The following is a 24,729-nucleotide window of genomic DNA, read 5'->3' as shown; positions in this document are numbered from 1 at the left end:
GCACAAGCTGACAGGGTAATGATACTACATGTACTTCGAATCACTGCATGTTGTTTGCAATCATACCATGCCGATATTCAGGCAGCAATTAACTTTACACTAGAACCAATAGCAGTGTGCGGTGAACTGCCAGTACCAAGTCTTGAAACTCGTCAAGTTTTATTTATGGGTACTGCATATTAACTTACTGTGGCTATATAGCCAGTCCCCATCAGGAGAGAAAGAGGTGTGGTCCACTGTGGTCAAAGAGAGGGGCGTATCATCAGGCCGAGACACATAGTTCAGGTCCGTCACATATTTAACTAGAGTGTGTGTGCGTGCATGTGTGTGTGTGTGTGTGCGTGCGCGCGTGCGTGCGTGTGTGTGTGAGTGAGGAACTTTTAGTTTTTAATTATGATCATTGCAGCTATACAGCTATACAGCACTAACTTAGCAACTTTATATACTCACCTGTTGGGTGACTGACTCCTTGACTGGGTCGTAGAACTGGATGAACCCGGGAGTACTGTTGGTCACTATAGACATGGAATGTGGACAGATCACTAGGCCAATAGGATTGATTCCATTCTGGTCTATAGTCTGGGTATGGGACCTCCTCAATCCTCCAATAGTCCATTCCACCTCAGTGTCCAGTCCTGATACTACTTGCACCACTGGAAAATAGACTCGAGATTCAACTGGGCTGCTTCGTTAGCAAAGCTATTATTACAAGTACTTGTATACCGTATACGTATAGCGGGTAATTTTTGTGGGGTAAAATATTCGTTATTTTCATGGGCAAGCTGACCTCCACGAAATTTTAACGTAGGCGTGGCTTACCGGTACGTAGGAATGCAGTACAGACAACGAGACTAAACGAAATTTTTACTCACGAGAACCACCGTTTATCGAATTGAACGAATTTTTTACCCCACGAAACTTACCCGCTATACGGTATTTAAACAAGCGAGGGGAAAGCACGTACGGACACAAGTTATTAAACCAAACATACAATCACACGTAGACAAAATAATGAGCTGCAGTGTACAAACATAGATCAACTGTACAGTGAAACAAACAAAGTCATTACAGAAATGAAAGCACCGCACGTGCTGATCTCGGTGGAGGTGCCAAAGCTACGTAACATAAAGCTACTAAGCTAGCTTTTATACATATATTGATTATGATGAACATTTTTAATTTTACTGCATGCAAAATCCAGGAAAACTCGAAGAGTGGGTAATGATCGACCATGATTGTTGTTAAAAACGAAAGTTCAAGTCTAAAATTAATGGCTGCAAGTCAGCAGAGCCTTGCAGCTCTCTTCTCACTCTTGTAGCTAGCGTTCTAGTGCAGAGTTAACTACTAAGTAGAGTAGCAATACTCGGTAAACAAGTTTGGCTATGTGCTCTTCTGAAAAGGCATTCCAAGTAAGCAAAACTAGGCATAACTCTAGAACGAAGCATTATTTTGCAAATCCACGAATTAAAATCCAAGAAAACATGACTAGAAGCCTATAGAAACTCTTACTTATACTTTATTGATCCTTGAGCAGCTGTAGCAGTCTACACAGACAAATAGACACACACACACACAAACACACTACCGTATACTTCGCTTGCGCATGCGCACCGAGGCATAAATACATTTGCACGAGTGCTGTAGAAGCAAACATAATCTCTGAAAATCGAATATTCTGAGCACAACGATTTTAAGATTACTGGACAGTGACTCACACCAAACCCACCACAAGGATGGGGGACTATGGTATCCCCTGAGGGCTCACCATTGCTTTGCAGACCAACAGTGAAGTACTTGTCACCAGGGCTACAGGCGAGGTGTGTGATGGGTGAGCCTAGACGAGGACGAAACTCTCTCTTGTGTGTGTCCAGCTGCCAGAGGACGAGTACACCCTCCTCACCACCACTGACCAGATACGTACCTGTGGGGGGGAGAACATGAAAGAATGAAGTGAGCAACTAGATAATTCTAGATACCGTATAGCGGGTATATTTCGAGTGTATAAATGTTAGTGGTTTTTGCTGATTAAGCATGTACCGCAAATTCGATATCGCCTGTATGCATGCTGCAAAAACGCTGCTATTCTAAATCCGCAAAAACTTTTCTAAAGGTATTTCCGCAAAAATTTATACCCTCAAAATATACCCGCTAGGCGACAAGCTATAATTATACTTAGCTTGTGATTAAATACTCACATGTGCACATATGTTACAGTAGGTGAGGGATAAATAATATTATTGATTACTGGACAAAACCCAGCTTAGGGATGAGGGGCGATTACGTACCATCAGTGGTGAAGCAGAGGTCCCCAACAGTGTGAGCATGCCAGTAAACAGTAAAGGGTTGTCTTGACTACTACCTCAATACCCTCTCAGCATATCTACATGTAGAGTGGGGGGTCCATTAGGTATACATGTGTTAGTGGGAGAGACCCTTCCAAATAAGCAAATATCACAACAATTCGTGTGTTATATTAGTAGCTTGTTTTCTAAGACTACTGGGTGAGATTTGTTAGGAAATACATGAAACTTGGAGACTAGGACAAAATCACTAGCTAAGAGGCCACATATACGCAAACACCACAAAAATTGTTTGGACTCTTAGCAAGATAAGACAATATACATGGTTGGCAGTGTGCTCTGAGAGTTTGGTCCATCGATCTTGCTCGAGCTTCATCACTGTACACCTGCCAGGATCAATTCTACACCACCTCCACCGATGACAACACTCTGTAGAGCTGCTCATCTTGATTGGCATGTCTTTTCCTCTTCTCCATTTCAGAGTGAGTGGAGTTCTCAACTCTCTGGGAAGGGGATTCCCTGAGGGCACAAACACAGCTGTGAGTTGACTCAGAGGATCAGATACCATGGAGCACACTCTGGTCTTCTGGGGGGAGGACGTGGGGAGGGGGCACTGAGTAGAGAGAGTGATGGTTTGGACGTGCTGTTCAACTTGTGGTGTACTGTAGAACCTGTAGCAAAAGTAGCACATTGTAAAACGCCATAATAAAATGCTATAATAATATGATAATTATGCATAGCAATGCCTATTAGCCACACACTGACACTGACCTCTGTTTTGTAGTTTGCTGCCTCCAAAGATATCCCAGAATGCCCTCTCTGACGTGGGAACATTGTCCCCTAGTAACGGCCGAGAGTCATCACTCTTCTCTTTACCTTCCTCCTCCAGGCCATACAATACCTGTGTACACACAACATAATAAACGCACATGACATTGGGTCATGGAGATAATAAGGCAATAGCTACTGTAGGTTTACTAGTTATAATCTTCCTAAGAGCACTGGTAGTGTTGTACTAACCTGTGCCTTGTCCATGAAGTACAGTGTGGAGGTACCCCCTGACTGAGGGGGTAGGAACACGCCCCCCAGCACTTGTCCCGAGCACACAGAGTGATGTACGGCCAGTGGAGTGGGGGAAGAGGGGTCAATCAGGTACACTGTGTGTGTGTGTGAGTGTAGGGGGGGGGGGTCCATTAGGTACACATGTTATAAGAACGGGGGAGACTTCGAGACTACTAGCTAAAAGATAATAATTATTCAAAAACTTTTCAGGACTCCTAGCAAGATAAGACAACATGCATGGTAATGGGTATGACATGCACAGCCACCCACAATGTGTGGATGGTGGGTCATTCCCTGAGGGCACAAACACAGCTGTGAGTTGACTCAGAGGATCAGATACCATGGAGCACACTCTGGTCTTCACACACCACAGCACTGGATAAGAAAGCACACAAACTCAATAACAACAGAGCACACAATAACAGCTGGTCTAAGAATGAATGCATACATGTGACCTTGGTAGATTATGCTCACAAGGTATTCTATTCTTTGGCTAAAAAGTAAATATTTGCTGGCAAATGTATGGACAGTGTATTTACAGCTTAAATGTACGATTAGCTACTAAAACATAACACCATAGCTTATAGTGATAGTGTATCACCATACTCCATGGTCACCTGAGCAAGAGAGGAGGTCCCAGACTTGGAGGTGAGTCTCTGAGGCTGTCACGAGATACTGGGAAGAGCTCTTATGACCAAACACCATACACCTATAGACACACAAGAGGAACAAATAATGAGCTTACATTCCATGAAACAAGTAGCTGCTAGCCTTCAACATATGAGATTGAATAAGAGACAGTGCTTTGCACAGACCAAAGGCTAGCATATACAGGTACCCAACATCACACACTTACGAAAACAATTTACAAGTACACCAAAGCTCCATGTGTGTACACTACAGTGGCACTGTTAGCTCACCGATAGTCTCCACTCTTGAAAGGGTTGCAGAGAGTCTTCCTCAGCTCACAGTTCACTGGGTCCCACAGAGTCAGACACTGAACATATTGGATAGAGACAACCAGTAATCACAAACAGCATACACACACAAATCATAGCTACACGAAACTTTAGTACAGAGAAAATTACTAGGGGAACGGAGAGGGGGGGGGGGGAGCTACCTTTAGGGAGGTATACCCCCAGGAATAATTATTGTCAAGGTGTGGTATATAACTATTGCTCGGTATGTGCATGTGATACTGTTTGTGATTGCAATCAGACTGAATGTAATGAGTTCTAGGTATATTTGTGCACCTCAACCAATATTATTCATGCACTCACAGTCTTAAAGTTGACAGCCAGTAGTGACCCATCCTCACTGAAGCACGCCCCCACACTCTCCAGACCATGGTAGTAACCCACTGCCTGACACGACCATGACACACCCACTTCCTCTCCTAGGAGGACCCACGTCTTGAAGTGGCTATCTAGACTCGTGGAGACCAATAGAGGGATCTGATTGGACGTCTTGTTGGTATGGTGACGTGGTTGGAAGGTGATGCTGGTGACAGGTCGATCGTGAGGTGGCTCCACACAAGTGTTCAGAGTGTATCTGAGGGAGACAATAAAATACAATCATGATTACTGTATATGTGTCAATAATTATTTGGCAGAGTATAATGTATAAAGTAGCTAGCAGACAGTACTATAATTAATTATGGAGTCGATCATGTTGTTGGACATAGATGTACATTGCGGAAAGGCACAGCATTCATTTAAACAATGAATCATGTGATGTGATAATGACATACACACTTCTCGATAAAATCACTACTCACTAGACCACCCACACAATTTCAGTTGAAAGACCACTGAAACTTAGAGCTGAGCAGTTTCAAGTACTGGGTATCAATGGCCACAAATGGTAAGTTATAAATATATAGAGTACCAACAACACATACATTATGCAAGATCTAGGTCTTATAAGGATTCTGTTGACACAGTAAATTATATGCGTACATAGAGTTTATCGCACACAATAGTACCTACTACATAATGATGGTACGTACTATTTGAGTCAGTGACCAATGAATTATAACAATACTTTGAATCAAGTTACCATGGCGAGCATTAAAAAGGCACACAACACATACGCCACATATGTATGCTGACTAATCGTGTAATTGTTCTTTAAAATCATATAGCAATGGCTGAAGCATACATTACCACAGACCACAATGAGTTGACTCCTAGCCCGAGGCTAAAAGATTTTGAAGAAGAGCTATGCTTCGATCAAGCATTGGAGTGTTTCTACGATCCACGAAGTAAAACTGGAGTCATGTGTAAATTTGAACTGAGAGTACAGGGACGGACGGAACCTATACTAATAAACTTTGTAAAAACATCTAACCCTCAGCTTCATGCAGAACAACTATTTTGTAAAAAAGCAAACGAAGGATTGCAAAGAAATAGTCGAATATACACACCAGAAGCTGTATCTGTTACAATGTTGATAGTCCGTGCTCTAAATGTCGAGAAGACTTGCAAGCATTGTTCATTTCATGTCGTGTACCCGTTCATTTCACTTTAAGGATAGCACGATTGTATTTAGAAAAGTCTAAACCTAATGAAGCAGAAAGAAAGTTAGATTACTGGATAAAAGACCTCGAAGTGCGAAAAATTAGAGTCTATTTGAGTGCCATCAATGTCATTTCAGAAATAGCTATGCTAACAAGAAAGGTGAAGATAACTGAGGAACAAAGGAGCACCAGAATAGACGAAGATACGAGAATTAACCGACAAATTGATAACATTCAAAACGGGACTACACATGTGACGAATTTGATTAAACACTTCAAATTGGTGTGGTCAGGTTTGACACGAACATACTTTATAGACGAAAGTGATAAACAAATGATACTACTCCGGCTCATAGTCTCAGCTGTTACGATGGATGAGAAACGACCAACAGAGATTATATATTCAAAAAAACTAGATGGAGATGGAGATCATCTATTACACGAAATTAAAACTAGAATTCCCTTGTCGTGGGGATCTATCAGAAAGTGTATCATACTGGTATGTGCACACGTGCCCTCCATCAAATGCCAAGAGAGGATTACGAAGTTCCTGGGAGAAAAAAAGCTTTATGGAGTGAACAACAAACTGGTCCTATATATCGCCAAAGTTCCTGTAGGCGAAGAAAGAGACAGTTTCATTGAGTGGATAGAGCGTCTAAGAGGAAATTTAATCCATGTCTGCCTACAACCTTTCTATGCTCCGTTGCCATCCTTCTCAGGACAAATAATTGATTGATACGTCATATTGAAAACTGAATTCCAGACTCTAAAAAGAGAACTAGAGTCCAGAATGTCTCCTCCTCTCAGTGAAACGCAATCACCGCAGCTATCTTTGCCAGACTCAGATGAAGAGATGTCTTCATAGGAGCATTTTTAGGCAAATTTGAGCCAATAATATCACAAGGATAATACTATACATGTAAACCACAATATTCTTTGTCTAAATACATACTTTTATTGTACTTATAGTTTAGTTGGCACACAAGTATTGCACGTACATACTAAAATTGCAATAATTACGTACATGTCTAGAAAATTCAACCTTTGATGATGCCACTCTACTACTATGAGTTTTCTAAGTACTAAAACTTAAGACTCAAGTTAGAAACCTGCTGGTCAAGTATTGGACCACAGACAACGCATTTTCTAAACCATATGACCGTGTGTGTGTGTGTAGTAGGTTTCTTAGCTGTGTGGTAACCCTGAGAAAAAGTACAATGACACACAGCTAAGAAGCCTACAACACATAGCCTAACTAATACACCAGGACAAAAATTACTGTAGATATGCAGGCGGTAAAATGTACGTACCACTATAACTACAAACCACTAAACTAGAGAGCACGAGCTGTTAAAGTATTTGCATCTAATGCCACAAAGAGGGGTAAGCAGTAGCTCTATCTTATAAGTATATACATTGTACATGCTATTGTGGGTCATGCATTTACAATTGTCGGGAAGCTGCTAAAAGTATAAACAACTTTCCCAACATACAGATGCAACAACACTAATATAAGTGACCTCAGTAACCGGCTCAAGGAGCAAGACAAGTATCGTTTCTATAGAGTTCAGCCACGAGACATTGAGCATGCTGTTAGTTGTTAGGACAGAGGAATCTAACTGAACTAGAGCACTGAAGTGCTACCCTCGGCTGTTGACATGATCTATAGCAACTAAAAGAGTGTTATACAATAAATGTTGGCTAAGCAGCAAGTAACAGGAGCTAGAGGCATGCTGAAACTTTTAAGAACAGAGTTTTAGTGTATGAGACATTCACTGTTGACAGCAAAGTCATGAAAAGAAACCTGGAGTATTAGAAATATGGCTCCTGGGTAAGCATGAAAAAGCAACAACCACAATCAAAATTTACTGTAGTGACCCTTTTCCATCAATGTTCCTGGTACAGTATCACTTCAGCTGCAATTACGTACCTTGAATAAAGGCCGTGTAGCTAGCTGTGTAGCTAGCTATATAGCTAGCCATGCAGCCAACGTACAAGCTCAAGCTTCTTAGCTTTTGCGAAGCTTTAACAGCAAAAAATTTGCTGCTAAAATAACTTGTTGTGTGGAGGCTATCCCCATACTGTAAACTGTACACTGTAAATGCAGTGCTATGGGATCCAGGTGAGTTGACTCCGGTATCACAAACAAACAAACTATTATACCCGTGGCCGCCCACGTGCGCCTCGGGTAACAAGAAGCAATCAGCCTCACCACAATGGCTACCAGCAGTCCTTGCTTGGAATGTCAGTCAGGGCCGGATATTGGATATGTTCGTGAGGCTTAATTAAAGTTAGCAACCTAAACTAAACCTAACAAACACTTCCTTAATAGCAGAGTTAAAGAAAGCTGGCAGATTGGAAATGTAATATTAAAGACAGCTGAGTCAACTTTACACTAGAACCAATAGCAGTGTGCAATGAACTACAGAATCAAGTCTAGAAACTCGTCAAGAGAACCCTGTATGAAGACGTAATACATCAACGAAAAGTATACGACTCAAGATTGCATTAGGATACAATTATTCACTGAGACAGACAATAAATAACATGTCTGACAAGGCGATTATCATTGTATATTTCCCATCTACTACACTTTTGCCATGTAGTCTAGTGGGGTTTAACTGTCATAAATTGGCACCTCAGGGCTACAAGGGAAAATATGGCTCATAAATTGGCACCTCAAGCATATGCAACAAAATGGTGTTTTTGGTGAATGAAGATGAATGAAATGTCTTGCATGAGAAAGAAAATGTCATAAATGAAAACATGGAGTCGGATATAGTCTGTAGACTAGTTCATCAAAAATTCTGCTGTGTGCTTGAAGAGAAGGAGCTGCTTTAGAGACACTCTGGGAGAGGGCTAGGGCTCAAGCCGAGCCTTGCTCACTAGCACTAGTATACTGCAAGCCACTGCATTAGGCCTGTTCAGCTTCTGTATTCAAAGAAAAAAAGCCAGTTTAATTATAATATATAGGAGCGGCTATTTTAAGCTTACCTTTGCTTGCCTACTAGCCTGGCATAGCTGAAGAGAGCTGGTCTAGACACTGTCTAGAGCTAGCTGTTTTGTTTCTTCTGGCTGGTTGCTGCAGTAGGTACGTGGAGGGAGGGGCTGCTGACTAATTGCACAGAGAGGGAGAGTGGCTCTGTACCGTTCGCTTGGAGGGAGGGGCTGGCTGCTCATATTATTCTGTCCAAGCTGCGCAAGTGTGGACGGAGCCCTGGTGTGGACAAGCTCTCTTCTTCCTAGTTGTCTTCTTGTTTGAATAGTGTTGCTATGTGGTAGTCATGCAAGCTTATATAGCTGGATGCATAGCAACCAGTCAGCCAATCAGATGAGACATATATCAGTTAATACACAGTACCTCGGGGTTTATGACAGTAAACCACACCTCTCCCTCGGGCTTACGCCCTCGTAGTCGGGAGGTTTACTGTCATAAACCCCTCTACACTGTACATTAACTAATACTTATTTACTGATTCAGTCCGTATCCTAGGTGATTTCCAGTGAATATGAGCCATATTTTACTTCCTCCAGGGAAGTATGGAATATGGCTCATATTTTTACTTCCTACAAGCACTACCGTATTCACCCGAATTACCGGGACACAAAAAAATAATTACGGCTTCCAGTGTCCCTTGGAATAGAGCAAGAAAAATTACGTTAAAGTCGAAGTGTCCCTTGTATTAGGGCGTCCCGTAGTAATTAGAACGAATATTTCCCCATTTAAGGTACGTACACGGCCTCAATTCCAGGCCGAGGCTAGATCTGCAGCTAAAATGTCTTTGTGCAGTTTAGAAGCTGTGTACGCGGGTTCCATGTCTACAAAGGTGTCTTCAACCGTCAGTGACATATTACGGTGCCAGAGAGTAGAATCCAGAGAATTTCTAAGAGTTTTGAGTCTCTATCGAGCTAACATGCTCTTTTTCGTTCTAATTAGATCGGGACGTCTAAAAATATTTACATTTCCTGTTGTTCCTTAATATAGAATGAAAAAATTACGTAAGTCCGAAGTGTCCCTTAGAATAGAGTGTCCCGGTAATTCGGGTGAATACGGTATTCAACTTTTGAATCATCTTGACAATTTGTACACAGTAAAATAGCAATACAGCACACTTAGCTACTTATTACATGTTCATGAGGCCTGAAACACTGCAGTTCAATTCTTGCTCTGTGTTTCTAGTCAAGGTTGTGGCTCAGAGGTAGAGGAGTTCGAGTACAGTGCAGTGCAGTGTTGGTAGACTTGAACAATGCAAATTGAAAACGGCAGCTGCTGATATTGCATTGGTGGGCGGGTCTGGTCAATTTATGGCTTCCAGTAGAACCTAGATGTTTGGAGAAGTAGCTAGCTAGCTCTCATACTTGACAGCTGTAACTGTTCTAACTGCATATTCTGAGGCACAAGTGGCTGTGAGAGCAAGTTTGACTGTCTCCATTAATGTTCAAATGACTGTTTTGCTGTTTTTGCAGTAAATAAATCAGTTGTTGACTGGTTGCCTAGTAATTATGGTTTATAACCAACCTCAGCCTCGGGCTGTGCCCTCGGCATTGGTTGGTTAAAAGCCATAATTACTAGTCAACCAGTCAATAACTATAACATAGCTACATGTATACGATGGCATTGCGTATTTAGACATGATAAAATCACATGATGTGATATTCACATACACACTTCTCGGTAAAATTACTACTCACTAGATCACGCACACATACATTTCAGTTGAAAGACTAGTACTCAGCTGAGCAGTTTCAAGTACTCGTATCAATGGCCACAAATGGTAACTTTTAAGCTATTTTAAACATTCTATTTGTTTGCTAACCTCTTGTATAATTAAGCCATTATTATAGTAAACATATTATCATACATAATACTGTATAAAAGTGATTGACAACTATTCCAACCATTAATACAGCTACAGAAACAGCTACTAAAACAGAAACACTACGCGACTTAATTGACCTGCTCGAGCCGCAAGACAGGAATCGCTTCTATAGAGTTCAAAACCAAGACAGCTCAAGAATAGTAGCTGTAAGCCAAGTGACACTGAAACCAAGTGGGGAAATCCATTCAGATAGATCAGAAACAACCACAGAGCATACTGAGCTAGCTGCTATAAGAAAAATATCAGCCTGGCTAGATGGGAGAGATCTAACAGAGCAAACAGAAATCAGCCTCGCCACAATGGCTACCAGCAGTCCTTGTTCGGAATGTCAGTCTGCAATACTCAAGATGCTCGTGGACTGCAGAGAGAGGCTTAAGCTTACGGTCAACTACACGCTCCGCATTAGCTACCTGTATCATGGAAAACCACCCAAAAGCGATAGAGCAGTTAGAGAACAGCTGGCTGACTGGAAATGGAATATGAACGACAGCGGAGTCAACTTTACACTAGAACCAATAGCAGTGTGCGATGAACTACCAGAACTAAGTCTTGAAACTCGTCAAGTGATTCCTGAAGACGTAATATGTAAACGAAAAGTATACGACTCTAACATTGCAGATCATGTTAAGAAAATTAACGCTGCACCGAAACAACAAAAAATTGACAAATATACAGAACCAAGAGCCAATTCTCCACTGAGACTACCTAAAAGTGAGCCTGACCTTTGTTGAGAGGAACTGTACTGCCATAGCTTCATCCGTAACTCAGGGACAGTCTTACTATCATCTCTGCTCTCAACCTAGAACATAATTAATAATACATTGTTTAGCAACGTGATTTTTTTTACTGTGGGGAGGAAAATTTCTCAGTCACACATAACAGCTCCCCCCTCTAATCCACTTACTGTGGCTAGCCAGTCCCCATCAGGAGAGAAAGAGGTGTGATCAACTGTGGTCAGAGAGAGGCCGAGACACGTAGTTCAGGTCCGTCACATTCAACTAGTGTGTGTGTGCGTGTGAGAATCCAGATATAATAAATTGTTAAAAGAAGACATTTCCATTACAGCTATACAGTACACACTACTGAAACACTCACACTTGTTGGGTATAACTGACTCCTTGACTGGGTCATAGAACTGGATGAACCCGGGCGTACTGTTGGTCACTATAGACATGGAACGTGGACAGATCACTAGGCCAGTATTGATTCCATTCTGGTCTACAGTCTGGGTATGGCACCTCCTTAGTCCTCCGATAGTCCATTCCACCTCAGTGTCCAGTCCTGATACCACTTGCACCACTGGAAATCAACGGTCAGATAGTTAATAATGCATAAACACACAGCATTGAAAACAGAACCGGATTTGACTAATTTATTTGTTAGCAGCTAATATTCAAGTACCGATTTTTGCGGGAACAAATTTTTGCTCTACTTGGCTCCCTCAGCAGACATGTTTGTGGGTGAGGTAATATTTCCGTTTCAATGCCAGGAAACCACACCTACCAAGAGCTTTGCATGTGAAATACCGATGCGTGGGAGTTTATCCCAGTTTTAATTTTCGTGTTAACTGCCCTGCCCGCGAAAAACGTGAAATTTTACACATCACGAAAATGTCCCCACTTATACGGTACTGGTACATTAACAAGCAAGGGGGAAGCACCCTATTTACCATGACATGAAGGACACAAGCCATAACACACACCAAACACACACTCACATATTTACTCAAAGCACCTAAAGCTATATGTACATGTGCAAAGTAAAATGGTAGTGGTTTAGCAAGACAACAATAATAAGTTACAGTGTCTAGGAAGTAGAGCAGCAAAACACAATCTCTGGAATTGGACACCAAACCAGCTACAAGGATGGGGGGCTATGGTATCCAGTGGAATCATCCCTGAGGGCTCACCATTGCTTTGCAGACCGACAGTGAAGTACTTGTCACCAGGGCTACAGGCGAGGTGTGTGATGGGTGAGCCTAGACGAGGACGAAACTCTCTCTTGTGTGTGTCCAGCTGCCAGAGGACGAGTACACCCTCCTCACCACCACTGACCAGATACGTGCCTGGGGGGGGGGGGGGGACATGAAAGAAAAAAGTGAGCAACTAGACAATTCTAGACAGAGGCGATAAGCTATACTTAGCTTGTGATTAGAGACTATCACATTTGCACACTATGTTACTGGTGTAGGTGAGAGATACATGAAGATTATTGGAAAACAAAACCAAAACCCAGTTAAGGATTGGAGATTTACCATCAGTGGTGAAGCAGAGGTCCCGAACAGCGTGAGCATGCCAGTGACTACCTCAATACCCTCTCAGCATACCTACATGTAGAGTGGGGGGGGTCCATTAGGTACGTCTCATAATAGCAGTTAAAGCAGTCCATGAAATATCTAGTTCGCTCAAACAGCTCATCTTTGTGTCCACACTGTCACACGCACGCACACACGCACACACCAATCACACACCAATCACTCACACACACACACACCAATCACTCTACCCTGCTGGCGCTGCGCATGCACGGGGTAATTAGCTATAAGTACCTATAAGGAGGCTAATTGTGGAATACATAGGCAACAAGACAATAAGCTTGATCAGATTGGGATAACGTGCGCTGACTCACTAAGCCACACTGTTTATTTCCGCTATGTATGGTTTCAGTTTGTGCCAGATAGGATAACCACGACCACAACCCATGACCATGACCTTTTGCAGACTCAATTCACAAAAAGTATCTAAAGAAGGTGATGGCAGCACATCTAGGAGATCTGGCATTGCTCCAAGAACGCTTCCAGAAAATATTCTGTGGAGGAATGCTATTTAGTGATAGCAAAACTGTAACATTTAGTGTTGTTGTCATAGATGGGGATAGGACTCTTGCTATCCCAACAGTGAGTGAAGGAATCCATGCTGAGATTCTTTTCATCAAAAAAGCTAAAGCTATTCCACGCATGAGACAGATACTATTACAAGGAGTCAATATTGAAATCACTATCAATCTCTCAAAGAGCCCATGCTTCACGTGTAGAGAAGATTTGGAAGATTTCCTCGAGTCTCTAACAAGAAGAGGAGCAACAGTTACATTCATACTACGCATAGCAAATCTGTACTTCGGAGATGGGGGAGGTGAAGATGAAAATATTGAAGATTTGGCATTTTGGCTTTGTCATTTGAATTTAAGATGCTTCCTCCAGCCAATTTTAGTTGTCACTGAAATATGTAACTACATGTGTAATGATGTTAGGCGGTATGATATTACGGAGAAGAGAGAAAATAAAGACATAAGAATAGATTATATAGTCTGGAAAGTTAAACAAACTATTGCTCAAGGACCAGTGAATTCGAGGTGGCTCTTCACCACGTTGATGGAAGTGAAAACCGAACTGCAAGCTAGAGAAGAGCGAGCATTCTACGAAAGTAGCTACGAATCAAAAGCTGTGTACTATGTGGCAGTGGCACAAGTGCAAATAAACGCTGTGAATACAGTAGGTAGGGTTAAGGGAAAAGTTTTAAAACCGATTGAAAAGCATGGTGAAGAATGTTGTCAAACAATACCAGATATCAAACATCGGATAGATCTAGCTAGATAAGAAACTTAGTAAAAACCAGAGAGTTGGACTATATGGAGTGAGACTATTGTATTAGCTGTGACGCACTTGCCATGCCCAAGCTGTTTAGCAACAATCACTTCTACTCTTTACAAGCTTAAGCCAAGACTCGTATTACGTGTAGCTAACATTCGTTATGAAAAGGCTACTGTCGACTCGTTGTTTGAGCTTGACCGAGCAGGGATCATAGTAGAACTCCACCCAATCAGTGTAACAGCGGAACTAGGCATGGTTTATTGCAAACGACATGCTTCACAAGCAGAGCAAGAACAGTGGAAGCTTGCTAAGCTTATACAAAGGCCACAATATGACATTGATGCAGCAGAAAATGTCAGATTGATTAATATTAAATTATCACTGAGAAAATTTGTAGAACAAGTGAGATGGTTTGCCCGCATGCGAATTTCCTTGCTTTATAGTTTAGTTATGATCCGTATAACAATATTGTGTGGTAGTTTTACTTTTTCGAATAAGCCAAGTTATATAGCAAAATTTGCGTTTTACAACCTGGTAAGGATTGTGACATGTAATACAAATACAAGCACATGCATCTTATTTTTGCGAAACAATTAGCATTCGCAAAGTTTGCATATTATTATGGTGCTAGCAAAACAGTAATAATACGGTAGTAACGGTATTAGCTATACTGCTAGTATTAGCTATACTGCTGGTATTAGCTATACTGCTAGTATTAGCTATACTGCTAGTATTACTTATCCGAATAGCTATAATAAACCCGTACAACCATTGTGTATTGTCAAGAATGCTTGCATGATTCACACAAAGATCACATTATTCTGAAATGCTCTACTAGCCAGTCATAGTTCTTGACCTCCAAGTCTCTACACTCAATGTCCACTTCCATCACATTGCTAGCTTTACTAGAGGCCACACCCACTCCTGGCTGACCTTCATCCTCTGAACTCAAACCTTCGACCTCACTCTCGACCATGTCTTCCTCCTCGTGACCTTTAGACCCCTGCCGATGTGGTAACAGTGACTGGAGGAACGGGAGACAGAGGGAAGGCATTGGGGGGAGGACGTGGGGAGGGGCACTGAGTAGAGAGAGTGATGGTTTGGACGTGCTGTTCAACTTGTGGTGTACTGTAGAACCTGTAGCAAGAGTAGCACATTGTAAAATAAATGCCATAATAAAATGCTATAATAATATGTTATGCATAGCAATGCCTATTAGCCACATACTGACACTAACCTCTGTTTTGTAGTTTGCTGCCTCCAAAGATATCCCAGAATGCCCTCTCTGACGTGGGAACATTGTCCCCTAGTAACGGCCGGGAGTCATCACTCTTCTCTTTACCTTCCTCCTCTAGGCCATACAACACCTGCACACACACACACACACACACACACACACACACACAACACAATAAACGCATATGACATTGGGTCACGGAAATAATACTTCTGTATATGTATGCAAACACTTTACGGAGGGAATAAGGCAATAGCTACTGTAGGTTTACTAGTTATAATCTTCCGAAGAGCACTGGTAGTGTTGTACTAACCTGTGCCTTGTCCATGAAGTACAGTGTGGAGGTACCCCCTGACGGAGGGGGTAAGAACACGCCCCCCAGCACTTGCCCCGAGCACACAGAGTGATGTACGGCCAGTGGAGTGGGGGAGGAGGGGTCTATCAGGTACACTGTGTGTGTGTGTGTGTGTGTGTGTGTGTGTGTGTGTGTGTGTGTGTGTGTGTAGGGGGTCCATTAGATTTTACCATTCCAAGTGTTATTACATGTAGCTCAGACTACTGGGTGAGATTTGTTAGGAACTTGGAGACTAGGAGAAAATCACTGCACAATTGTACAAGGCCTATACTAGCTAAGAAACCATAATTTATTATTATACAAAAACCAAAACTTGTCAAAACTCCTAGCATGGTATGGTATGAGAGTTCACATGCACAGCCATGCACTCACAATGTGTGGATGGTGGGTCATTCCCTGAGGGTACAAACACAGCTGTGAGTTGACTCAGAGGATCAGATACCATGGAACACACTCTGGTCTTCACACACCACAGCACTGGATAAGAAAGCACACAAACTCAATAACAACAGAGCACACAATAACAGCTGGTCTAAGAATGAATGCATACATGTGACCTCAGTAGATTATGCTCACAAGGTCTTCTATTCTTTGGCTAAAAAGGCTAAATAGTTGCTGGCAAATGTAGGGACAGTGTATTTACAGTTTAAATGTAGCTACTAAAACATAACACTGTAGCTTATAGTGATACTGTATCACCACACTCCATGCTCACCTGAGCAAGAGAGGAGGTCCCAGACTTGGAGGTGAGTCTCTGAGGCTGTCACAAGATACTGGGAAGAGCTCTTATGACCAAACACCATACACCTATAGACACACAAGAGGAACAAATAATGAGCTTACATTCCATGAAACAAGTAGCTGCTAGCCTTCAACATATGAGATTGAATAAGAGACAGTACTTTGCACAGACCAAAGGCTAGCATATACACGTACCCAACATCACACACTTACGAAAACAATTTACAAGTACACTAAAGCTCCATGTGTACACTACAGTGGCACTGTTAGCTCACCGATAGTCTCCACTCTTGAAAGGGTTACAGAGAGTCTTCCTCAGCTCACAGTTCACTGGGTCCCACAGAGTCAGACACTGAACATATTGGATAGAGACAACCAGTAATCACAAACAGCATACACACACAAATCATACTACACGAAGCTTTAGTCCAGAGAAAATTACTAGGGGGACGGAGGGGGGGGGGGGGGGGCAAGCTACCTTTAGGGAGGTATACCCCCAGGAATAATTATTGTCAAGGTATGGTATATAACTATAGCTCGGTACATGCATGTGATACTGTTTGTGATTGCAATCAGACTGAATGTAATGAGTTCTAGGTATATTTGTGAACCTCAACTACATGTAATATTATCATGCACTCACAGTCTTGAAGTTGACAGCCAGTAGTGACCCATCCTCACTGAAGCACGCCCCCACACTCTCCAGACCATGGTAGTAACCCACTGCCTGACACGACCATGACACACCCACTTCCTCTCCTAGGAGGACCCACGTCTTGAAGTGGCCATCTAGACTCGTGGAGACCAATAGAGGGATCTGATTGGACGTCTTGTTAGCATGGCGACGTGGTTGGAAGGTGATGCTGGTGACAGGTCGATCGTGAGGTGGCTCCACACAAGTGTTCAGAGTGTATCTGAGGTAGACAATAAAATACACACTATCATGATTATCATCGATTAATGTAAGTATATGTATCAACAAATTAGTTTTCAACACTATACATGTACATGCAAACTAGAGCACTAAAGTACAACCCTCGGCTGTTGACATAAAAACCCAGAGGAGGTTGGTCATGACTTATAATGAAGAATGTGCGTGCACGGAGAAAAACAGAGAAAATTAGCTATTCTATATAGCTCAGCTATAACATACGCAAATGATTATAGCTCTCTATACTATAGTAGTACTAACAATGCTTAGTGACACTATAGAAAGAGTAGCTTCTATTTGTGCGCCACACATATCAATTTAAGCACATGCAGAAAGACGGTATTGAACCCCTTGTATCTGTATAATTATAGAGCCTGTCTTATAAAAATGATAAAAATGAAGCACCGCGGGTATACTCATGCCTCGGTGGAGGAACTAGTACAATTCAACATTGACATGCATGCACATAGATTATATAATCATGTATACAGGTGCAAAATGGATCGACCATGACCTGTTACCGTATTACTAGAATGTTTTGTGCATCAAACATATGCAAACTTTGCTCCCTTCTGTTTCAATGGTGGAGTGTGCAAGCAGAAGCCAAAAGCCGACCAAGGTCATGCATGCTACCTGTAATCATTGACCACAAAGGATGTTGTGTATATTATCATACAAAAAGGGAAAGTCAGTGATTTCAGACCAGCAAAATTGACAAGAGCAAAAATGATATCACAAATCTCTGTGTGCTTGTGTTTGATCAGTATTACTTTGGCTGCACCTGCAGTTGTACCGCTAAAAAACAACACTGATGCCGTCCCTATAAACATAACCGACTGGATGAAAAATGGATTATTTGAAGGTGATTTGAAACTCTCAAAAGAATTTATCTTGGACCATTACAACTTTAGCAGTGTTCCTGGTGGAGAGAAGCTTCGGAATTTGTTTGTTGATGGATCTAATTCCTTAAAACGTATTGAGCGACGTGGGGTCGGAAGGGAAGGAGCGATTAAACTATGGGCTAATGGTATTGTACGATATAGAATTTCAGATCACATCTCAGAGTCAACTGCAACTGTTGAAGTTATCAGACGGGCGATAAATCACTGGGAACATCATACCTGCTTGAGATTTGAGATTGCTAATTCGGGAGACTATATTGAATTTGTCAACACTAGTGAAGGATGCCACTCAACGAGTATCGGAAGAAAGGGCGGAAAGCAAGAGATTAACTTAGAGTCCGGAGGATGTGAAAGTTTCGGTATTATTGTTCATGAGATTGGCCATGCAATTGGTTTTTGGCACGAACAGAGCCGACCTGATAGAGGCCAATATGTAACAATACACTGGGATAATATTATTGAGAGCAACAAAGCACATTATCAATTCATGAGTAGGGAAGTCAACGAAATTCACTCATTTGGCTCCATTTACGACTATGGATCGATTATGCATTACGGTGAAACATACTTTAAAAAACCAAATTGCTCTGGTTGTACAACCATTTCGGTTAAAAACCAAGCTGAGTACAACCGACAAGGCACACCTGACATAGGACAAAGAATACAATTAAGTACTGAAGATATAAAGCAAGCAAATCTGCTTTATGCCTGCTATACAATGAACCTACAAGTATATATTCGGTATGCTCGAAATCTTAGAGACACAGACCCATGGCTAAATGACCCAGATCCCTATGTGAGAGTTCAAGCAAGAAGGTCCAGTGGTTATGTGGTGACTCAATCTACTCGAGACATACCAGGAACAACAAATCCAACTTGGAATCAGTGGCTTAACTTTGGCTGCCAGAAATGGAAAAACTTCGAGATGCAAGTTTGGGATGATGATATTTTTAGAGATGATAAGATGTCGAATAAAGAGTTGATCTTAATGAGCCTTGGAAACCAATACAGCCAAAAGCATAATGCGTATGATAGTGGATACCTTTACTATGACTACAAATTGATTAGGGATATTAATGATTGCATTCCCAATCGCTGCCGAAATGGTGGTACGTGTATTGACCAGTGTGCAAGCTATCGATGTTCTTGCAGACAAGGATATGCTGGAACTAATTGTGAATATCGAGCTGGTAATCTGCTAGTGAATGCTCGTTACGGACGTAATCTTCCCGATAAAGATGGCTGGTTGAACAAAAGTGACCCATACATGGAGTTCATTGCAGTAGACAGATTCGGTAATTCTCGCCGGCTCACCACAAGTGTGAGGTCGGGAACCCATAACCCAAACTGGGACCAGTCACTGAATTTTGGTTATCGTGCTTGGCGCTACTTTCGAGTAAGGGTATATGACTCTGACAATAATGCTGATGATGCGATGTCCAGTAGTGAGACCTACTGGTTGCCCAGTCCAAATTATTCACGATCTTACAATTCTCACACCTGCTACAGTGGTAATACCGTGTTTGGCTATTCTTACACTAATTAAAAACTCGATTTCCACAAACAATACTATATATACAGACTGTCAGAATTTTGACGCTTAGTACGATTATAGTTCAGTTACTTGTGCTGTGATAATTAGAGCCGTGTTTCTTCCGCCAAAAGAATTTTTGAACGTGTCCTTATCATAACTTATCACATAGTCAAGGTTACAAAGGTGCAATAAAAGTCATACAGTCCTTTCCGTTTTATTATTACAGGGGGTCATCATGATATAAACACATAAAGCATGAGAATTCTCGCAATAATTATAGAGGCAACTAGCCATCAGGGATTCGCCTTCGTGCTTGTGCCTGTATGCACTTGGTCTCATGCTATACCAATTACGTATAGTTCTGTACATACCACTACTGTTATATAAATAGCTGTATCATACCATCCAAGCAACTCGAGTCTTGAGTACATGTATATAATATAGCCATGCATTCACATAAATATCACCAGTCATATATAGTTCTTGACCTCCAAGTCTCTACACTTAAGGTCCACTTCCATCACACAGCTAGCTTTACTAGAGGCTACACCCACTTCTGGCTGACCTTGGTCATGTCTTCATTGAGGTGACCTTTAGACCCCTGCCGATGTGGTAACAGTGACTGGAGGAACGGGAGACAGAGGGAGGGCATTGGGGGGAGGACGTGGGGAGGGGCACTGAGTAGAGAGAGTGATGGTTTGGACGTGCTGTTCAACTTGTGGTGTACTGTAGAACCTGTAGCAAAATATAGTAAAATGCACAGTTGGCACAAGTATGGTAACCTTAGTTACGCTGCATATAGTGTACTAGTCACACACTGTACCTGCTGAACTGATCTCTGTTTTGTAGTTTGCTGCCTCCAAAGATATCCCAGAATGCCCTCTCTGACGTGGGAACATTGTCCCCTAGTAACGGCCGAGAGTCATCACTCTTCTCTTTACCTTCCTCCTCTAGGCCATACAACACCTGCACACACACACACACCATTGATGATATGCACACACACACAATACATACAGATATACTCCTATATACATGTACGTTATACATGTATGTATTGCATGTAAACACTTTATTTTTATAGGGGGGAAAAAAAGGACCAAGCAGCTTATGGAGGGAATTAGGTAACAGCATGGGTCATTCCCTGAGGGCACAAACACAGCTGTGAGTTGACTCAGAGGATCAGATACCATGGAGCACACTCTAGATCTGGTCTTCACACACCACAGCACTGGATAAGAAAGCACACAAACTCAATAACAACAGAGCACACAATAACAGCTGGTTTAAGAATGAATGCACACATGTGACCTTGGTAGATTATGCTCACAAGGTCTTCTATTCTTTAGCTAAACGAAGTACATTATTTTCAGTGCTGGTGCCGACTGTATATACAATTATGCATGTATATATAGTGCACAACTACTCGCATCTCAAATGTAAACATGTAGCTACTAAAAAACATAATGCCATGGCTTAGTATCACCACACTCTATGCTCACCTGAGCAAGAAAGGAGGTCCCAAACTAGCCTCCTTCTCAAGGCCTAACCCTCTCTTAGCAGCCTGGAATCGAGGCTAGTCCCATGTAGACTTGGAGGTAAGTCTCTGAGGCTGTCACGAGATACTGGGAAGAGCTCTTATATGACCAAACACTGTACACCTATAGACAAACAACTTGAGCAAAATTTAGCAGAATTTAATACCACAGCAAAAATACAGACAAATGTACCTGTGACCTTAAGGTAATGAGCTTACATGCATCCATGAAATAAGTAGCTCCTAGCCTTCAACATAATTATGCACATGAGTTTGAATACTTGCATAAATTGAAGGTTAGCTAAAGGTACTCAACACCACACACTTAGGAAAACAATGACTAATCAAACATTACAAAAGACATTATCTTTTTTCCCACCCGCCCGGTCCCCTGTGGTTGTTCTTTTTTGGTATTTGGTTTGTTCAACTTCACCGACTAGGCTCTAGTCGTGATTAGTGCTGGGCTTGGGCTGGGTGAAGGTCTCCTTCACTAATGGCCCAACCCTTCCATGACCTCTGTCATCGTGGGTGGGGCTTCCAGCTAATTACGTAACAATGCAGATGTTAAAAGTAATTTTCGTGGTTAAATACAGGAACACAAACATTTTACCCACGAATGAAGCAATCATCATTGCAGTGTATAACCACGAAATTATTACCCACGAACTAATTGCTCAACCACAAATGTTTTGATTCCAGAAATTACCAGTATTATAGTGTAGCCGTGCATATACATATACATGTATTGTGTACATGTATTGTTAAGAGGTTCTGTAATCTGCTCCTGGTATTGTCAAGAATGCTTGGTTCACAAAAAATATCGAATATCACATTATTCTGAAATGCTCTACTAGCCAGTCATAGTTCTTGACCTCCAAGTCTCTACACTCAATGTCCACTTCCATCACATTGTTAGCTTTACTAGAGGCCACACCCACTTCTGGCTGACCTTCATCCTCTGAACTCAAACCTTCTACCTCACTCTCGACCATGTCTTCATCAAGGTGACCTTTAGACCCCTGCCGATGTGGTAACAGTGACTGGAGGAACGGGAGACAGAGGGAGGGCATTGGGGGGAGGACGTGGGGAGGGGCACTGAGTAGAGAGAGTGATGGTTTGGACGTGCTGTTCAACTTGTGGTGTACTGTAGAACCTGTAGCAAGAGTAGCACATTGTAAAATAAATGCCATAATAAAACGCTATAATAATATGTTATGCATAGCAATGCCTAGCCTCGATTCCAGACCGCTTGAACAAGGCGGCCTGGTATACCTTGTATGCGCATGCGCGAAATAATTGACAACAATTTCATCATACAAATTGTAAAAAAACGGACAAAGTTACAAAAGGGAATAATACGTATGACAATGTGACCACAATGGCAGCTTTCAGAGACACTAATCAAAGTAGAATAATTATGCTGCAGCAGTGTTGCTTCTTCTAGCTCTGTTTATCAAAGAGACAGTTCAAGAAAGCCTCCCAGACAGCTAGAGCTGCCAGCTAGGAAGAGTGGTGGACTCTTTAATACATCAGAAGATCTTGAGTGAATAACTTCCTGAGTGTCGAGTTAAAGCTTATTAAAAGCTTTCAGGAGTAATAATTAGCTTCTTTATCTTCAGCAATGACTTCTTGTCGAACATAAAGGCAAGATTTAGTAGCAGAACACTTGCCTGGTCTATATTACCACAGCCTCATCAGGGGACCCACAGGAACATATCATGCCTTTCCTGTAGCCTTACAGTGTAGGGTGTCGTTAAGTAGAGACTTGGCTTGATACAATAAAGGGCGTAAGAACTCAGTCATCTTTGCACAATACTTCTATGTAACGGACTGTAAAATCAGAATACAAATAGTACACGGTTTATTTTACTGACAGTATCCACAAATACACAGATTACCCCCTTTTTGGGGTAATGTACACGCATGCGCATACAAGGTATACCAGGCCGCCTTGTTCAAGCGGCCTGGAATCGAGGCTAAGCAATGCCTATTAGCTACACACTGACACTGACACTGACCTCTGTTTTGTAGTTTGCTGCCTCCAAAGATATCCCAGAATGCCCTCTCTGACGTGGGAACATTGTCCCCTAGTAACGGCCGAGAGTCATCACTCTTCTCTTTACCTTCCTCCTCTAGGCCATACAACACCTGCACACACACACACACACACACACACACACACACACACACACACACACACACACACAACATAATAAACACATATGACATTGGGTCACGGAGATAATACTTCTGTATATGTATGCATTGCATGCAAAAATTTTATAGGACTTTACAGAGAGACTAACGCAATAGCTACTGTAGGTTTGCAAGTTATAATCTTCCGAAGAGCACTGGTAGTGTTGTACTAACCTGTGCCTTGTCCATGAAGTACAGTGTGGAGGTACCCCCTGACTGAGGGGGTAGGAACACGCCCCCCAGCACTTGCCCCGAGCACACAGAGTGATGTACGGCCAGTGGAGTGGGGGAAGAGGGGTCAATCAGGTACACTGTGTGTGTGTGTGTGTGTGTGTGTGTGTGTGTGTGTGGGGGGGGGGGGTCCATTAGATTTACATGAAATGTAAAGACCATTTCCAAGTGTTATTACATGTAGCTCAGACTACTGGGTGAGATTTGTTAGGAAACACATGAAACTTGGAGACTAGGAGAAAATCACTGCACAATTGTACAAGGCCTAGCTATACTAGCTAAGAGACCATAATTTATTATTATACAAAAACCAAAACTTGTCAAAACTCCTATCATGGTATGGATGAGAGTTCACATGCACAGCCGCACAGCCATGCACTCACAATGTGTGGATGATGGGTCATTCCCTGAGGGCACAAACACAGCTGTGAGTTGACTCAGAGGATCAGATACCATGGAGCACACTCTGGTCTTCACACACCACAGCACTGGATAAGAAAGCACACAAACTCAATAACAACAGAGCACACAATAACAGCTGGTCTAAGAATGAATGCATACATGTGACCTTGGTAGATTATGCTCACAAGGTCTTCTATTCTTTGGCAATATTTGCTGGCAAATGTACGGACAGTGTATTTACAGCTTAAACGTACGATAGCTACTAAAACATAAGACCATAGCTTATAGTGATACTGTATCACCACACTCTGTGC

General features: G+C 42.0%; 3 protein-coding genes and 2 long non-coding RNA genes across 7 annotated transcripts in view; 2 read left to right on the top strand and 3 right to left on the bottom strand.

The window, feature by feature from the left end:
- LOC135348468 (WD repeat-containing protein 75-like) overlaps positions 1-24,729 on the bottom strand; it is a 35,945-nt gene that overhangs the window by 2,783 nt on the left and 8,433 nt on the right. The window contains exons 13-19 of one of the 3 annotated variants that reach the window (XM_064546686.1): positions 4,643-4,913; positions 4,283-4,359; positions 3,980-4,071; positions 3,633-3,737; positions 3,321-3,457; positions 3,072-3,201; positions 2,850-2,971 (exon numbers count right to left, since the gene is read on the bottom strand). In XM_064546686.1, coding sequence (XP_064402756.1) covers positions 2,850-2,971; positions 3,072-3,201; positions 3,321-3,457; positions 3,633-3,737; positions 3,980-4,071; positions 4,283-4,359; positions 4,643-4,913 — 934 coding nt within the window. Of the gene's footprint in view, positions 1-2,849; positions 2,972-3,071; positions 3,202-3,320; positions 3,458-3,632; positions 3,738-3,979; positions 4,072-4,282; positions 4,360-4,642; positions 4,914-22,355; positions 22,740-23,604; positions 23,735-23,956; positions 24,094-24,396; positions 24,502-24,729 lie in introns of those variants that run through there. The other 2 variants (XM_064546687.1, XM_064546685.1) reach the window with 2 other exon arrangements.
- On the top strand, positions 1,811-6,848 carry LOC135348496 (uncharacterized). The gene is made up of 4 exons (XR_010398775.1): positions 1,811-1,950; positions 2,782-3,452; positions 4,645-5,225; positions 5,506-6,848. It is a non-coding gene; the product is annotated as an uncharacterized LOC135348496 (long non-coding RNA).
- Positions 8,338-13,172, bottom strand: LOC135348495 (uncharacterized). Its single transcript, XR_010398774.1, has 6 exons — positions 13,015-13,172; positions 12,670-12,825; positions 11,856-12,059; positions 11,665-11,758; positions 8,875-11,559; positions 8,338-8,811 (listed from the first exon to the last, which is right to left on the bottom strand). It is a non-coding gene; the product is annotated as an uncharacterized LOC135348495 (long non-coding RNA).
- LOC135348483 (WD repeat-containing protein 75-like) lies at positions 15,098-21,039 on the bottom strand. The gene is made up of 9 exons (XM_064546705.1): positions 20,873-21,039; positions 20,615-20,784; positions 17,326-17,596; positions 16,958-17,034; positions 16,657-16,748; positions 16,314-16,418; positions 15,900-16,036; positions 15,587-15,716; positions 15,098-15,486 (listed from the first exon to the last, which is right to left on the bottom strand). Exons 5-9 carry the CDS (start codon positions 16,742-16,744, stop codon positions 15,161-15,163), a joined length of 786 nt encoding a protein of 261 aa, XP_064402775.1. The 5' UTR covers positions 16,745-16,748; positions 16,958-17,034; positions 17,326-17,596; positions 20,615-20,784; positions 20,873-21,039; the 3' UTR covers positions 15,098-15,160.
- LOC135348461 (zinc metalloproteinase nas-14-like) lies at positions 18,300-20,200 on the top strand. Its single transcript, XM_064546678.1, has one exon. It carries the CDS (start codon positions 18,340-18,342, stop codon positions 20,059-20,061), a length of 1,722 nt encoding a protein of 573 aa, XP_064402748.1. The 5' UTR covers positions 18,300-18,339; the 3' UTR covers positions 20,062-20,200.

This window comes from Halichondria panicea, chromosome 15 (assembly GCF_963675165.1).
Source record: "Halichondria panicea chromosome 15, odHalPani1.1, whole genome shotgun sequence".
Classification (NCBI taxonomy): Eukaryota; Metazoa; Porifera; class Demospongiae; order Suberitida; family Halichondriidae; genus Halichondria; species Halichondria panicea.
This window is presented reverse-complemented; position numbering and strand designations above follow the sequence as displayed.

What these genes read in the sequence shown, in the direction of transcription:
- LOC135348483 (XM_064546705.1), bottom strand. Translation starts at nt 16,744, where the DNA reads ATGGTGTTTGGTCATAAGAGCTCTTCCCAGTATCTTGTGACAGCCTCA. An exon ending in GGACCTCCTCTCTTGCTCAG is followed by an intron (nt 16,419 to 16,656) that starts GTGAGCATGGAG and finishes TTTCTTATCCAG; the next exon opens with TGCTGTGGTGTGTGAAGACC. An exon ending in TGACCCACCATCCACACATT is followed by an intron (nt 16,037 to 16,313) that starts GTGAGTGCATGG and finishes ACACACACACAG; the next exon opens with TGTACCTGATAGACCCCTCC.
- LOC135348461 (XM_064546678.1), top strand. Translation starts at nt 18,340, where the DNA reads ATGATATCACAAATCTCTGTGTGCTTGTGTTTGATCAGTATTACTTTG.